At 44.1% G+C, this 17,346-nt stretch overlaps 1 protein-coding gene across 1 annotated transcript in view; it reads right to left on the reverse strand.

The window, feature by feature from the left end:
- Positions 1-17,346, reverse strand: part of PTPRJ (protein tyrosine phosphatase receptor type J) — a 197,659-nt gene that overhangs the window by 11,356 nt on the left and 168,957 nt on the right. Inside the window, exons 13-23 of the mRNA XM_032282482.1 lie at positions 16,225-16,356; positions 14,272-14,482; positions 14,033-14,157; positions 12,065-12,152; positions 9,439-9,480; positions 8,926-8,934; positions 8,739-8,826; positions 6,786-6,876; positions 4,767-4,840; positions 4,522-4,656; positions 85-204 (exon numbers count right to left, since the gene is read on the reverse strand). Of these exons, the coding sequence (XP_032138373.1) occupies positions 85-204; positions 4,522-4,656; positions 4,767-4,840; positions 6,786-6,876; positions 8,739-8,826; positions 8,926-8,934; positions 9,439-9,480; positions 12,065-12,152; positions 14,033-14,157; positions 14,272-14,482; positions 16,225-16,356 (1,115 nt within the window). The remainder of the gene's footprint in view (positions 1-84; positions 205-4,521; positions 4,657-4,766; positions 4,841-6,785; positions 6,877-8,738; positions 8,827-8,925; positions 8,935-9,438; positions 9,481-12,064; positions 12,153-14,032; positions 14,158-14,271; positions 14,483-16,224; positions 16,357-17,346) is intronic.

Genomic DNA, 17,346 nt, shown 5'->3' on the forward strand with positions numbered 1-17,346 from the left:
AGCTAATATCAATGTAAAACATATCACCCGCAAATTAACATACGGTAATTACATGAGATCCATGGATCCCGACTTCTTACTTACATTTTTCACTGTGAAATCTCTGATGGTCCATTCCGGAAGAACGATTTCTGATGTCATCGCCACAGTTACGTCCCCATAGTCGTGAGCCTGCTTGGAGGGCCAATACTCCTCACATTTGGTCTGCAACAAAATTGCATTTTTATAAAAATACTGAGATCACTAAAACCTCATGAGGGAGACTAGCTATTGAAAACTGGCATCGGAGATGGGGTCAGACCCTTCTAGTCGGGTTTTGTTTGACCCATAGAATTGATTTGTTTTATTTTTTAGAGACAGGGTCTCACTATGCTGCCCAGGCTGGAGTGCAGTGGCTATTCGCAGATGTGATTATAGCACACTACCACCTCCAATTCCTGCACTCAAGCAATCCTCATGCTTCAGCCTCCCAAGTAGCTGGGTCTAAGGACACACCATAGCGCCTAACAGAATGGTTTGTTTTTTTCTTTTTTTAATTTATAATTCTTATCAATTCTTTAAAAATTCCTCATACAAATCTAGACCTATTTTCTCTTTAAAAATCAGATCTAGCCGGGCGCGGTGGCTCACGCCTGTAATCCCAGCACTTTGGGAGGCCGAGGCAGGTGGATCACGAGGTCAAGAGATCGAGACCATCCTGGTCAACATGGTGAAACCCCGTCTCTACTAAAAATACAAAAAATCAGCTGGGCCTGGTGGCGCGTGCCTGTAATCCCAGCTACTCAGGAGGCTGAGGCAGGAGAATTGCCTGAACCCAGGAGGCGGAGGTTGCGGTGAGCCGAGATCGCGCCATTGCACTCCAGCCTGGGTAACAAGAGCAAAACTCCGTCTCAAAAAAAAAAAAAAAAAAATCAGATCTGCCGACACTAGGCCCAGGTTTCTGGATGAAAATTGATTTAGAGCAGAGCAGCAGCTGTCCCTTGACCTGGGACACAGTCCCCATCCAGCTCCCTTTGGCCACAGAGCAGCCACTCCACAACTGTTCACTGACCTCATCTTCTCCCATAACCCCAGGCAGCTGGAAGAAATGAGGACTTTTTCCCAAGGCTTTCAGATATACATTGGCTGTAACACAAATACACAGACCAATAAAGAGAATCAAATTAAATCATTCTGGGGTCTTTGATTTCTATAAAGTTGGTGGGCAGATGTGAACAGAAATAAAAACCAGGAAACGCCTGCTCTCCAAGAATATGCGAATCCCCATTTGGCAAATGACCACACATACACACACACACACACACTCACACGCATACACTCACACATACACACACATACTCACATACATACACATACACAAACACACACACATACTCAATATTCTAAGGTGTGCTCTACTGTTGGTAGTTTTCAAAGCTAACTGATTATCTGACTCACCTGAGAAGTTTGAGTTGTTTTGGGAGTTGTGTTTGTTTGTTTGTTTGCTTTGAGACCGTCTCACTCTGTCATACAGGCTGGGATACAGTGGCATGATCATGGCTCACTGCAGCCTCAACCTCTCAGGCTCAAGTGATCCTCCCACTTCAGCTTCCTGAGTAGCTGGGACTTCAGGGATGTGCCATTGGTATTTTTGTAGAGATAGGGTCTCACTATGTTGCCCAGGCTTCATTTTGTTTAAAAAGGGATTCTTGGGTTCTCTCCAGAGATTCTGACTCTGGCTATGGGATCTGCATTTTCCTAAGAAAGAACCCAGGATCTGGATACACACTGGCATGGAGGTGATTCCCAGGTCAGCCTCTTACCAGGTGTATTTTTGTTGCTACCTTGTAGGCAAGTTCTTAAACTCTCCAAGCCTCAGTTTCCCCATCTATAAATCATAATGCCTCACACGGCTGTTACAGGAAAGAAAGAACACATATGGAGTATCTAACGCAGAAAATACACTAACTCCCTTCCCCATTCACCAAGGGTCAATAATACCCACTTCAGTCTTGATTTAAGATGAACAAGGGACCATTTAAATTCATCTTCTCCATTATGTAATTATGTCATTTTTGTTTATCTATTAGATAGGTTTATAAGAATGTTTCACGTATAAGGCCCTGGGCTCAACAGTATTATAAAGTTTATTTGCATTCTTTTTTTTTTTTTTTTTTTGAGACTAAGTATCTGTTGCCCAGGCTGGAGAGCAGTGGCATGATCTCGGCTCCCTGCAACCTCCACCTCCCAGGTTGAAGCAATTCTCCTGCCTTAGCCTCCCTAGTAGCCGGAATCACAGGTGTGTGCCACCATACCCGGCTAGTTTTTGTATTTTTAGTAGAGATGGGGTTTCGCCATGTTGGCCAGGCTAGTCTCAAACTCCTGACCTCAGGTGATCTGCCCGCCATGGCTTCCCAAAATGCTGGGATTACAGAAGTGAGTCACCACACCCAGACTATTTGCATTCATTTTAAAAAATGCTTTTATTTCTCCTACAGCCTATTCTCCTGATTCAAGAAGAGGGTAAGGGGCCCACCCTCTATCACAAGCAACATGAGGATGGGCGTCATCTCTTATTGCTCTGTTATCTCTTACTGTTCTGTTGTCTTTCCCTCCTCCATATCCCCAGCCTCTAGCACAGGACCTGACACATACCAGAGGCTGGATAAACATCTGCCAGCTTACAGTGAAATAAAGAACATTAAAAGAAATGATGCCTAGGCTGGGCATGGTGGCTCACCCCTGTAATCCCAGCACTTTGGGAGGTCGAGGCGGGTGGATCACCTGAGGTCAGGAGTTTGAGACCAGCCTGGCCAACATGGTGAAACCCCGTCTCTACTCAAAATAAAAAATAGCCAGGTGTGATTGGTGGCGCATGCCTGTAATCCCAGCTACTCGGGAAGCGTTGTAGTGAGCTGAGATCATGACACTGCATTCCAGCCTGGGTGACAGAATGAGACTCCATCTCAAGAAAAGAAAAGAAATGATGCCTAATGGGCTCCCACTATCACCAGGGACCACTCAAAGTGTGCACCCCAGAGTTGCAGCAGCAGGATCACCCAGAAACTGGCAGAAATGCAATTCTGAATTAGAAACTCTGAGGGTAGAACCTCCTCCTGGTGATTCTGATGGAAGTTAAAGTTTGCGATCCACTGGCTTAAGGAGTCAACTCCTATTCCTCAAGCAATGCAGCTACACTTAAAAACAACTCATGTGGCAACAGTAAGTCCCATTCCTAAGGCACAGTGTTTTTGAGCTTAGCATGTGTTTTTCAGTTCTCTTCACATCAATTTGTGGAAATACAGAATTTTATTACTATAAAAAATCTTCTCTTTGATGGAAGCAGCAAAGGGATTTCAGGACCTCATAGGAGAGAAGGAGCTGCTGAGGCTTATCCAGGGATAAGTCTGAGATTTTGCTTCAAGAAAGAGTTCCAGGCCAGGTGCGATGGCTCACACCTACAATCCCAACACTTTGGGAGGCCAAGGAAGGAGGATCGCTTGAGGTCTGGAGTTTGAGACCAGCCTGGGCAACACAGCGAGACCTTGCCTCCACTAAAAATTTAAAAAAAAAAAAAAAAATTAGCCAGGTGTCTAGGGCACACCTGTAGTCCTAGCTACTAGGAGGCTGAAGTGGGAGGGAGCCTAGGAATTCAAAGCTATAGTGAGGCATGATCGCACCACTGCACTCCAGCCTGGCTGCCAGAGGAGACCCTGTCTCAAAAAAAAAATAATGAAAAAAAAAGCTAGGGTGGAGGCAGGGAGGTTCAGTGTTCAACCTAAGTTTGAAAATCACCGAGTTGATGAAAACCCTCATCTCACAGATGAAGAAGCTGGCTGCTTAGAGACATGATGAGCTTTCCCATGTTCACGGGGTGATGAAGGACAGAGCCACACCATGAACAAGCATTTTGCACTAGGCCTGGGAGAATTTTCCCCAGCACTAACCCACTCCTGCCATGTATTAACTCCAGCAGCGACGTAACAAATAGAAGACAATGATATTTGTCCACAAAAAAGGATAATGACGGCCGGGCAAGGTGGCTCACACCTATAATCCCAGCACTTTGGGAGGCCAAGGGAGGCAGACCATGAGGTCAGGAGTTTGAGACCAGCCGGGCCAACGTGGTGGAAGCCCGTCTCTACTAAAAATACAAAAAAATTAGCCAGGCGTGGTGGCGCACGCCTGTAATCCCAGCTACTCAGGAGGCTGAGGCAGGAGAACCACTTGACCCTGGGAGGCAGAGGTTGCAGTGAGCCGAGATCACACCTCTGCGCTGTAGCCTGGGTGACAGAGCAAGACTCCAGCTCAGAAAAAAAAGAAAAAAAGATAATAACAAAATAGAATTTGCTTAAAAATGTTTTTAAATGTTTCTCTTAAGGGAAAAAAAGACAGAAAACAAATTTCTAAGAATAAAGTGCTAATGTTTGAGGGTTTTTTTTCCTTTAAAGAAACAAGTGGTTTTTAAGATACCCTTCCACCACAATAAAAAGTAATCAATTTAATGTAATTTTAAATTTTAAAAACTAAAAAAATACTTACTCTTCCCTGTTCAACACATTTGGTCAGCATAATAATGGCATATACATTTTTCTCCCAAACCATACGCCAAAAATCTTTCAAAGTGTTTGGTAAAGGTCCTTGTGTGGCAATAAAATCTTTCTTGGAGTGGTAACCCTAAAAATGGGAAAGAACATAGTCAACCTCAAAGAAACAGAAAGAAAAGTGAAGTGCTCTGAAGATTTCATTAAAACAGGCCAGTGCTGTGAGACCATCCTCCCACTTACAGGCATGTAGTTGGCATTGATGTAGTCATCCGTTGAATGGGTCTGGACCGAAAGTTTAACACGGGAAATATCATCTGTGACATGAAAAGAAAAGAGTCTTCATTATAAGCAAATGTTTTAGTAAATTTGGACACAAAACAGAACAAAAAGAAATTCAAAATGGCAACACTTGGATTTGTCTTTGAAGATGCACAGTGTGGCATTTCACATAGACCGCCTCGTTTAATCCTCGTGATCACTCTATGTAACCGTGGCACAGAGAAGTCACATGATCGCCACAGCAGAGCTAATGAGTGGCAGGGCCAGGACACCTGTAGCCTGACACCAGGGCCCAAGAGCTTAACCACACCAGATGCCTTCTCACATAAAATGAACCTGTTAACTATTAGCATCCTCAGGTAACTACCATGAGCTAACATGAGGGAATATGCTAAACAATTTTATTTACTCCTCAAAACCACTCTACAAGCCTCTGCCCTGTTTCACAGATAAGGAAACTGGGGGCTATAAAGTGACGTCTCCAAATCCACATAACTGGTAAGGGGCAGTCAAAATTCAAATCTAGTGCCCCTTCCACTAGGACACGGTAGGTCCCTAGGCTAACCTATCTACTCTGCCTCTATTCTCATATAAAAAAGTTGATATAAAAAGAGAGTGCCAAGTTCAAGAAAAAATTGAATGTATGAGACCGCTATGAGTGGGTCTATAACACAGAATTATATGTTTCAGAAATATTATTATCATCTCAAAAGCATACACACAAACTTGCCCAACTCAAGAGATGAAATCATAACCTTAGAAGTGCAAGTGTCAGGCTGAGCCAGAAGCAGCAGCGCCTCAGTTTCCCTGTCTCTGATTGTACTACCTCACCCTCCTCTGGACAAAATAACATCACAGTGCTTAACTTAACATCAAGTAAGTCCAGTACTAACTTGAGTCTCAGCCTAAAGGCTTCCCAATAAAAACAATACTCAAACAACCACTTCCAAGCTCCCACTCCAGATCTGAGAATCTCCATAGACATTCACAAGAAGAGGCCAATAATCCCGAGTTACTCTTAAAAGGGCAGTACTGAGGCAGGTCCCCCAGCCTAGTTTTAAAAGTGTTTCCCTCAGAACAGGGGCCAATATTCCTTGTCAAGTACAGAGGGATAAATGGAGAGAAAGAACCCAGGAACTAGAAAATGCTGAATTTAAAAAGAACTTAATGTTTTAGTCCAGGAATGAAAAACACAGCTTCAAATAAAGACAACGATGTCCTGATGTAAAAATTATCTGCAAAGTCTATCAATTTGAGCTACATCACACACGGCTACAACCTACTTATACTCCTCTTTGTGCTCTAATCCGCACCCAAAAGAGAGATCACGATCAACTTTCCATAGAGAAGTATTTACATTTCATCTAATGCTTTGATGTAATAAATAATTCTCATTTCAAACTCAATTTACTATTATCCCTGTTGACTATGATGCAGACACTGTCAATTCTCAAAAACAGGAAACAAGCTAAATATAACTCATACTTAGCTGTGGAATTCACTCAGCCCATGTGTCTAGACACAGAAAGTGTGACTCCCGGTCTGTCTCCCTCTGCTTGCTTTCATTCCAGAATTATAGAATTGAAATAAATAGCTGTGAGACAGAAGGGTGAAGAACACAGACTCTGGCCTTTTCCCTCAATAAGACAGACAGACCTAGTCCAAAGTTTAGTTTTCCTGTCACTATCTATGTGACCTTGGAAAAATCACCTAACCACTCTGTGCCCCATTTTCCTCATCTGCAAAATGAATATTCTACTACCTACTTCGTAAGGCTGTTGTGAGGATTAAATTAAATAGAATGTACCTAAATATAGTGCTTAGCACATAGTAGGTGACTAACGGATGATTGTGGAAGTAAGTGATTAATGAATGGTTATGGAAGTGGTTACTTAGATCACTGATTCCTTCCCCTCTCCAGTTAGAGATCTGATGGCCACTGATGAAAAAAGAGAAGATGCTGCAGATGAAACAACTTACAGGGCAGAACATTATTATAGCGATTCTTTCCTCTATTCTCAGCCAGTTCCGCTGCATATTTAGGTTGACTAATTCCAACAAGCTTCAGATCCTGAAAACAAAATAAATGAGGTGTTCATTTATTTAGTCTTCAAATATTATTCATACTTAGCATAGGATATGACAGTGAAACCAGCCCAATAGTCCCATAGCCAAGTTGCTTATAGATAAACATAGAAATTTACCCTTCTGCTATTAAAGCCTGAAACTTGTATTTGTTTTATCTGAGTTCCTTTCTCAGGGAAGAATCTTCAGGAAGTATCAAAGAAGTGAAACTCATCAGATCACTGCACTCGATGCCTCCTTGTCCCTCCTTAGTTCCTGTTTTCTTGCACATTGTTACATTTCTTTCCTGCTATATAAACCCCTAGTTTTAGTCAGTCAGGGAGATGGATTTGAGATTGAGCTCCCATCTCGTTGGCTGCAGCACCCAATTAAAGCTTTCTTCCCTGGCAATACTTGTTGCCTCAGTGATTGGCTTTCTATAAGGGCGAGGAGCAGGACCTAGACCAAACCCGTGGTGTTCTGGGAACAACACAACAAACTGGAAATGTAGAGGTGATATGAGTTACATTGTGCCCCAAAAAGATAAGTTGGATTTTTCACCCCTAGTACCTTATTTCTAAATAAGTACCTATGAGTGGGATCTTATTTAGAAATACACTCTTTGCAGATGTAAACCAATTAAAATAAGGTCATATTAGAACAGAGTGGGCCCTGAATTCTATATGACTGGTGTCCTTACAGGATGAAAAGAGAAAAAGAGACATAGACACATGAGGGGAGACAGCCATGTGAACACAGAGGGAGACATGAGAGTGTCACTGCCACAAAACCAAGGGATGTTTCAGGCTCCCAGAAGCTGCTGAGGCAAGAAAGGATGCTGCCAGAGGCTTAGGAGGGAGTGTGGCCCTGCCCACACCTTAATTTGGGATTTGTGGTTCTAGCCTCACAGTTTGTGGTGCTTTTTTATGGCAGCCTAGGAAACTAATATGGAGGTCAGAATATAGGAAAAAGGACAACCCCTGCTTTCAAGCAGCTGCAACCTGGAGGAGAGGTATACACAGAAAAAGCTAATATTACAACAAGGCAGAATTAAAGAAATGCTGAATATTGGTAACAAGCAACATGTTATAGAGGAAACAAGGAAGCCTGAGCACACAGAATTCAGGTCCTCCTAACAGGATCCCAGAAAGCCCATGAAGGAGGCAGCATGTGCACTGTGCTGAGTGCTGGGCAGGATTTCAGGACAGTAAAGGCAGAGATGCTGGACAGGGCAGCACAGGAGGACAAGCGTACATGGACACTCTGAGCAGGGCTAGTTCCTGGGCTGGTTGGAGCAGAGCATGGGACACTGAAAGGCAGACACTGGCCAAGAAAGTCCTTCTGTAGGCCTTCACGTGAGCCTCATGAGCCACGTTGGGCCACACCATCGTCAAGTCCCAGACTTCTACATGCCCATTTGGTTTCTTTCTAGCTCATATAGTTTCCTAAGTATCCTAGCTAATAGTTCCCTGACTTGAATTCCTAGTTTCTGTAACAGTTTTCTAGCTTTCAGGAAAAACATACGCCAATTTGTAAGGAAAGTGGCTGTGCTTGTCAGGAGTAGGCCGAGGCAGACATCCAGGACAGTAAGACACAGCAGGTTTGGAGCGCAGGTGCACAACCCCATGTATTATGTAGCCATTTAATGTAACCTGTTTGTGTGAGCTCATACCTAACTTTGAGCCACTATTGTCTGTGAGTAACATAACTGCACTGCTAACTCTGTAGGAGAGAGAATAAAGCCAAGTACCAACTGCCTATGGTCCCTTGAGTGTCCTTTCAGCTACCTGCCATCTATGAACTCTCCTCGGACCCCAGCTTGGGTTGGAACCTGACACAATTAAAAACACAGTATTTATAGCTACATACTTCATATTCTTCTGCAAACCCACAGTTGGAGTCGGCTTGCTGCTTCTTGAAGTAGGCCTCAAAATTCTCCACTCTGATTAACTTAGATCTAAGAAAACAAAACTTATCAGGATTTTTTACATTTAATGAAATCCATATTCAAATAGAAATGTACTAGTTATTAAAAAAAAATAAAGAGATTACTCACTTTTTAGGTCTTCATGATAGAAAGGAAAAGAAAAAAATAAGCAATTAGAAAGACTCATTCATTCATACTCTAGAGATGACAATAAACATCTTCCCAAAACAACAAAACCCGGGGTATAATTTGGCAAGAGAAATGTCAGAGTTCCATTATTCACAAAACACTAAAATATGAATCAGGAAATCTGATTTCTAGACCCTACTGTGTAACTAATTGGTTTTGTGACTTTAAGTAAGTTCTTCTCTCCCCTAGATCTTGATAACCTATTTGACATTTTTAATCAAAAAGTATGTATTTATTGGTAGAAGAGTAGAACATGACAAGAAATCTGGCTTCAGGAGACTAATAAAACATAGATTCCTTGCAGAAAATAGAGCTAGCAAAAACTTCCTGATGATCATGGTCAAAATGTGCCAATCGGGAAAAATGACAGCAAGTTCCATCAAAAGCTCTTTACAGATAGTCACTGAACAGAAGGGAGGATCTAAAATAAAGCTCATAGTTTGAGAGACTTACTTAATTTGAGAAAAGGACACTTCATTATTCTTTGCATCTTTCCTGTTTTAAGAGAAAAAGGGACCCATTAGACGAAAAAGATTCCTTGCTGTGCTTTTCCCTTGCGTAACTGGAGTCGATGACATCTATGAACTAAGGGTGTTACACCTTTTGCTCAGGCATCAGTTCATAGATGACACCAAATCCTGCCCCCAATACTAAACTTAATGACACAAGCTGCAAATGCCAATTACAAATCTGTGAAGTTATTTTCTTTTGCACTATCTAAAAGAAGGAAAAAAATCACATCCAAGTCACTTTTAAGAATTTCCCTGCAAATATATGGCAGTGACATTACCTTATTGTAAAGAAAGAGTCGTTATTTCATACTTTATTTTTGAGAAAGCTTTTCTATAAGTGAATGCAATAAACCAAAAACCATATCAGATCCGGAACTGGCAAGCTGGCGAGGCGACTGCACACTCTTGCACTGTTGACTGAACTCTGCATTAGTGTTTACGAAAAACTTTCTGGAAGGTCATTTGGCAGTATGTATCAAAACCAAAAGCATGCATACCCACTGACACAGCACTTGCCCAGCTTGGAATTTAGCCTAAGGAAATAATCGTGAATGTGTCCAAAGATTTAGGCACAAGGATAAGTAACTGTGGCCAAGGGGAAAAAAAATAAAAACATCTAGGAAATTGATTAAATAGATCATGGTACTTCCATACAGTTGAATACTGTGTAGCCACTTAAAATGATGATGAAATGGGCTGGGCATGGTGGCTCACGCCTGTAATCCCAGCACTTTGGTAGGCCAAGGCAGGCAGATCACCTGAGGTCAGAAGTTTGAGACCAGCCTGGCCAACAAGGTGAAACCCCGTCTCTATTAAAATTACAAAAAAATCAGCCAGGCTTGGTGGTGGGCACCTGTAATCCCAGCTACTTGGGAGGCTGAGGCAGGAGAATCACTCAAACCCAGGAGGTGGAGGTTGCAGTGAGTGGAGACTACACCGTTACACTGCAGCCTGGGTAACAAGAACGATACTCTGTCTCAAAAAAAGAAAAAAAATTGGTGATGAAATGAAGCTGCCACCAATGTCTGAACTGAATGAAGCAGGCTAGATACTAACATGTGTAACATGATTCCAAGTGTGTGCACGCACTTGTGAGTTTGGTCACATCAAAATGTCAAGAGTAGTTTTGTGTGGGTTCACTGATTGCAGATTTCCTATATATTTTTCCTCTTCTTTTCTGTATTTTTCACCATAAGCATCTATTACTCTTTTCTTTTTTTTTGTTTTTTTGGTTTTTTTTGGCTCAGAATCCCCCTTCATCTATTAGCCTTGCTTCTCTCTATATTACTCTTATTTTTAACAAGAAACAATAAAGCTGTTTTAATCAGCCACTGACCCATCCATTTCCCCCCTAAAATCAAAACCTAATCTGGCCAGGCACAGTGGCTCATGCCTGTAATCCCAGCACTTCGGGAGGCTGAGGCAGACAGATCACTCGAGGTCAGGAGTTTGAGACCAGCTTGGCCAACATGGTGAAATCTTGTCTCTACTAACAATATAAAAATTAGCTGGGTGTGGTGGTGATGTCTGTAATCCCAGCTACTCAAGAAGTTGAGGCAGGAGAATCGCTTGAACCCAAGAAGCAGAGGTGGCAGTGAGCCGAGATCGCCCCACTGCACTCCAGCCTGGGGGACAGAGCCAGACTCCATCTCAAAAGAAAAAAAAAAAAATCAGAACCTAATCTAAAAGCTGGAGCATAAGCACTGCCTGTCACCTCAACAGGGCAGGGTGGCAGCACAATGAACTGGCCTGGGCCACATGAGGACTCCTGGGCAGAATGGAGATTCCCTGGTTGACAGCACCTGATAGCAAAGAAATCCCAACTAACACACACAGGCCTCACACGTGACACAGTCAGAGAAGAGGGCATGCCGTGAAGTGCAAAGACCAGGTTTCAGTTCCGTTTCCACACTTCCTGGCTCAGCTTCTGCATCCTTGGAAGGGACTTACTGAACTTGCTTCACAGAGCCTCATCCATGAGATAATTCATGGAAAGTACAGATGCGGGCACACGGTGAGCACTCACAAAAGGGCTGCTACTTTTACCATTTAATGACCTCACAGGGCAGTTGTACAGATAAAAGAATAATAGGATAAAAGGTACAAGACACTGAGAAGTGCCTCATTTATTCAATCCTCCTCAGCTTCACAAGTTAGCCACAATGATTATCCTCCTATCATAGACGAGGACATTAAGGAAGCTTTGACCAGCTTCCTAAACAGCTGGTCGAAGACAGAGCTGGTGTTAAAACCGAGCTACCTCTAAAATGAAATCTCTCAACATCCTAGTACGATGAAACTGACTTATAAACAAGAACACATCGTTTGACAGTAGCATCCCACACTGTGGCATCTATCAATGGCCAGATGCAACAGGTGGGAGCACATTCCCATCACCCAGCTGGGGGCAAGGAGGAAACAGGATTGGCCAAACGCAGAATGCCGTGGGTGAAGGGAACATGGCGTTCATCATATCATTCCTTCCAATTCTGTGAATGTTTGAAATGTTCCTTAACAGAAATCTTCCTTAAATACCAGAACATTATTATCAGCATAAGCAGCATCACCTCTTCTTTCTCCAGAAGATGAAGCCTCCCACAGTCACAATAACCAGAGCACCAAAGATACAGCCAAAAACTGCTCCACAGATGACACCTGAGAAAAGTCCAAACGGGAGACACTTGAAGAGGCATTCCTGCAGACCACACGATGTGCTAACAACCAGCCCGGGACCCTAACATCAGAGGGCTCAGGTGTGTATGTGGCATACACATGCATGTGCACATGCGTGCGCACACACCCACCCACACACACACACACACACAAGTTAAATAGCTTTGGACCTAACACTAATCCCTGCATCCTGTTCCCAACCCATTACTACCTGGATGGTTCTGAGAAAGCTACTGTTCCTCTCCAGGTCTGTCTTCTCAACTGCAAATTTAGGGAACTGGGCTGGGTTTTCAGGGATTTTTTCCTGCCACCTCTGACTTTTTGAGACTAGCACCCACATACGAGCAGAAGTACCACATACGAGCAGCAGCATCCATGCTCAGGCGACAGGAAACCCATTTTTTAGCAGGGAAGAATGTGGGGACTACTCCCTAAACTTTGCTTCTGGGGCAGGGATGCTTTCTTGCATCCAACAACCACCAACTAGGAGAAAAACCAGATAAACTAACAAGCCAGTCCATTCGCCTCTGGCTTGAAGGCAGCAGACGCACCCCTCTTGGATCCCTGAAGCTCCTGTATCACTTAGGTTTATGTGATAAAGGGTAGAAGCACTTGACAAGGGTCCAAGACCAGAATTTCAGGCCTGCCTCTAAAGCCACAGTGTAACCCTGGGCAAGTTAATTCCCCTCTCTGGGCCTTAACAGTCTTACTTCCAAAAAGCGGGCAGAGCACAGTGGCTCACGCCTATAATCCCAGAGCTCTGGAAGAAGGCAGAAGGAGGCTTGAGGCCAGGAGGTCAAGACCAGTCTGGGCAACATAGCAAGACTCCCATCTCTACAAAAAATCAGCCAGGCATGGTGGCACACACCTGTGGTCCCAGCTACCTGGGAGACTGAGGCAGGAGGATCCCTTGAGCCCAGGAATTCAAGGTTATAGTGAGCTATGATCATGCCACTGTACTCTTGGGCAGCAGAGCAAGACTCCGTCTCAAAAATAAAATAAATAGGCTGGTGGCTCATGCCTATAATCCCAACACTTTGGGAGGCCAAAGCGAGTGGATCACCTGAGGTCAGGAGTTCGAGACCAGCCTGGCCAACATGGTGAAACCCTGTCTCTACTAAAAATAAAAATAAAAAAATAGCCAGGTGTGGTTGGTGGCACATGCCTGTAATCCCAGCTACTCAGGAGACATTGCAGTGAGCCAAGATCATGATACTGCACTCCAGCCTGGGTGACAGAGTGAGACTCCATCTCAAAAAAAAAAAAAAAGAAAATACAAAAATTAGCCCAGTGTGTGGTGGCAGGTGCCTGTAATCCCAGCACCTCGGGAGGCTGAGGCAGGAGGATCCCTTGAACCCAGGAAGTGAAGACTGCAGTGAGCTGAGATGGCGCCACTACACCCCAGCCTGGGTGACAAAGTGAGGCTCCATCTCAGAAAGATAAAATAAATCAATAAATAGAATTAAAATTATGCCGTAAAATAAACAGCACTGAACCAGACAATTTCTGTGGCTTCCTCCAATGCTAGCATTTAAGGATTCAACGCACTGTGTCAAGCTGTGTGCATGGCATATGGGCACACAAGTGACCACACGGAGACAAGGGAACTGAATAACCTTTGCAGACTGGAAGGGCAACTGGTATTTAGAGAAGAGAGAGTGTGGGGTCCAGGATGTGGGGCCTGGGAGGAGGAAGCCCAGTTAAGTGTGGTGACCCAGTGACATCTCAACTTCTGGGAGAGGAGAGCTGGGCACACCAACCCTCCTGAAGGTCTGAGGGAGGCATGTACGCAGCTGGCCTTCTGTGGACACTTGGAGCAAAACACCACAGAACCAGTGCCAGGACTGTTGTCCTCGCCCTACCTGGATCCTGGGGCAAGGAAACGGCCTCTGAATAGCGACTGAAGGACACATAGCTCTCGGGCCCGTCGATGAGCCCGTTGTTTTGAGGGTGAAAGGTAATGTTGGTGAAGCCAGCCACGCAAGCCCTGTGGGATGACAAAGAGCAAAACGAGGTCCCTGAGACGTGTCTGACCACAGGCACACAGAGCTTTAGGCTCACAAGGCTCAGCTCCCAAAGAGCAAGAATCAGAAGATGTTACCGGTAGGAGCCCAGAGGTTCCAGCTTCCCATTGTAATAGCCAAGTGTGGTTGACTCATTCCCAACATCGATTTCATATTTCAAAACTTCAGACAAGCTCTGGGAACGTCCCTTTTCTTCTGTTGTTATGAGGTATGTCACGTAAGTATCAGAGGCTCCCTTTTTGAAATCCTCATACGTGTATTTCAGGACATCTGCAGAAGGGTGACCAGCTAAGAAAGGCACACAGAAGGAGAATCATAAGGAAGTGATGGCAGAGAGATTTCGTCCCCTGCATACCTACGTGGTGGTGATGCTGGGTGACAGTGAAGCCGGCAGCCATCTCCCAAGTGTCTCTCTGTGCCAGGTTTGACTTACATTGAATTCTAAGCGCTTCACCTACAGTAATTCATTTCATCCCCATGATTCCCATCACAGAAGCTTATTGTCTCCACTTTACGGACAAGGAAACGAAGGTGCAAAAGGCTAACAGGACCGGGCCCAACGTCACACTGCCTATGAGCTGGAATTGGGTTCCCAACCCAGAGGGTCGCACTTAGAACCTGAGGTTTCATCTGATCACAGGCCAGCACTGGTCAGTCTGGCTACCAGGCAACATGACCTTCCTCAATGGGATTTGTTGACAAGCATCACAGCAAAATGACTAAGAGCTGGAAACACCCAAAATTAAAAGACAGAAAGAGAGAAAGAGTTCAACCTCACTTTTTGAAATTTGCCATAGGTTATGGCACCAGCAAATTTCTATCCTCCCAGATCCCCAAGCCCCTGACAGTGTGATTGGTCTCTACCCTCCTCGAAGAGATAAGGACAGCACCACAGGGGAGAGAGTGGGCAGAGAAAACACTGCATTATTCATGCATAAAGAATCCCCCAGACCAGCCACAGAGGCTCACGCCTGCAGTCTAGTCCCAGCACTTTGAGAGGCCAAGGTGGGAGGATCACTTGAGCCCAGGAGTTCAAGACAAGCCTGAGCAACATGGTGAGGCTTTGTCAAAAGGAGAGGAGGGGAGGGGAGGGGGGAGGAGGGGAGGGGAGGGGAGAATGGAAGGAGGGAGGGAGGAAGGGAGGGAGGGAGGGAGGCAGATGGAAGAAAGGCAGGAAGGCCAACGGAAGAAGGAAGGAAGGGAGGAAGGAAGGGAGGGAGGGAGGGAGGGAGGAAGGGGGGGGGGATGGAGGGACGAAGGGACGGAGGGAGGGAGGGAGGAAGGGAGGGCCTGCAATAAAACAAAACTCGGACTTTTAAATCTAGGCCGTATGCAAGCACTCACAAGCAGCTACCAAAGAGACTCTCAAATTATTCCTTTCTGACTACAAAGGAATGTAACAGAGCCCTTTAAGGAAAAGCAGCCTTTAATCCACCTCTTCTCTCAGCTAAGGAAATGCTCCACAAATTCCCACTAGCTAATGCAAATCCTTTTCTATTTTCTTTCAAAGGAAAATCATCCTTGGAGGATGGCATGTGTGTACATGTGTGTGTGTGAGTGAGGGAGACAGAGGCAGACAGAGATAGAGTTGGTTAAAACTAATATTCTACCACCTAAAAAGCCATGTGATGTAAAAGAGAAGAAAAACCTAGATCATAGGTCAGCTAGTTATGGGCCACAAGCCAAATCCAGCCACCTGCCGTGATAAATAACATCTAGTGGGAATGGCACCACTCATTCCTTATGTGTCTTCTGTGGCTACTTGCACACTACATTGGCAGAGTTGATTGCTTGCAACAGAGTCTATATCACCTGCAAAGCTTAAAATATTTGCAGTCTGGCCCTTTCCAGAAAGTTTGTCAACCATCAGGCAAATAGCTCACCCTCCTTCTCTGTCTGAGTACATAGCATAGGTGGCAGTGAGAAGACAGGCATGTGTCTGCATCACTAATGTCCCTCAGTGGGCACAGAGAAAGCTCTGGTCACTTCATCACTCACCAGCTGTTTAACCCATGAAGGCCCCTCCTTACCTTCCCCGGTGGTAAGAATGACAGCATAGGCTTTGATGGGTCCGTGGCTGGCTTCAAACCCACTAAACTTGACTTTTACTGAATTGTGACTGACAGATGTAATATTAGGGGATTCATCTGGAGGAGGGGGATCTGAAACAAAACAAAACATGATCACCCAACATTGAAAACCAAAGCAGTACATTATTAGGTAGAGAACATGCTTCAGCAACTTCCTCAAGTTCTTACTCTGGAAACTACATGCTGGGCTCATGGAAAGCAGCAAATCCAGAAGCAAAAGGCAGGGAAGGAAACTGGTGAGGAGCAGGGATGGGAGACCCTGGGAAACCCACCCAGCTCACAATGACCTCTTCAGGGCATCCAGCCACATTCTCAGGGCAGGTACTCAGGAGTCTTGTTTGGTTTTGCCATTGTTGTTTTGAACAGTGCATGCTTTTAACAGACTGATTGAAATATAACTAGACTACAACCAAAGAGATGAAAGACTTGTACAGTGAAAGCCACAAAACATTGATAAAATAAATTCAAGACAAAAGTACACAAATACTTGCAAAGACATCCCATGCTCATGGATTGGAAGCCTTGATATTGTTGGAAGAATTCACACTACTCAAATCATCTACAAATTCAACGCTACCCCATCAAAATCCCAATAGCATTTTTCACAGAATATAAAACACAATCCTAAAGTTCATATGAAACTGTGAAAGACCAGAAACAGCCAAACGAGTCTTGAAAAAGAATAAGGCTGGAGGACTCACACTTCCTGATTCCAAGACATATATACTACAAAGCTACAGTAATTAAAACAGTATGTTACAGGCATAAAGACAGACATCAACCCATAAAACAGAATACTGAGCCCAGAATTAAACTCTCACATACACAGTCAACTTATCTTCAACAAGGGTGTCAAGAGACACAATGGGGTAAAGATAGCCTCTTCCACAAATGGTGCTGGGAAACTGGACATCCATGAGCAAAATAATACAACTGGACCCCCTCTTACACCAGACACAAAATAAACTCTGAATAGGTTTAAGACTTAAATATTAGACCTAAAGCTGTACATTGTAAAATTTGTTTAAAAAAAAAAAAAAAAAAAAAAAAAAAAAAAAAAAA

This window comes from Sapajus apella, unplaced genomic scaffold (assembly GCF_009761245.1).
Source record: "Sapajus apella isolate SASKATOON/1434 unplaced genomic scaffold, GSC_monkey_1.0 scaffold14, whole genome shotgun sequence".
NCBI classification, from domain to species: domain Eukaryota; kingdom Metazoa; phylum Chordata; class Mammalia; order Primates; family Cebidae; genus Sapajus; species Sapajus apella.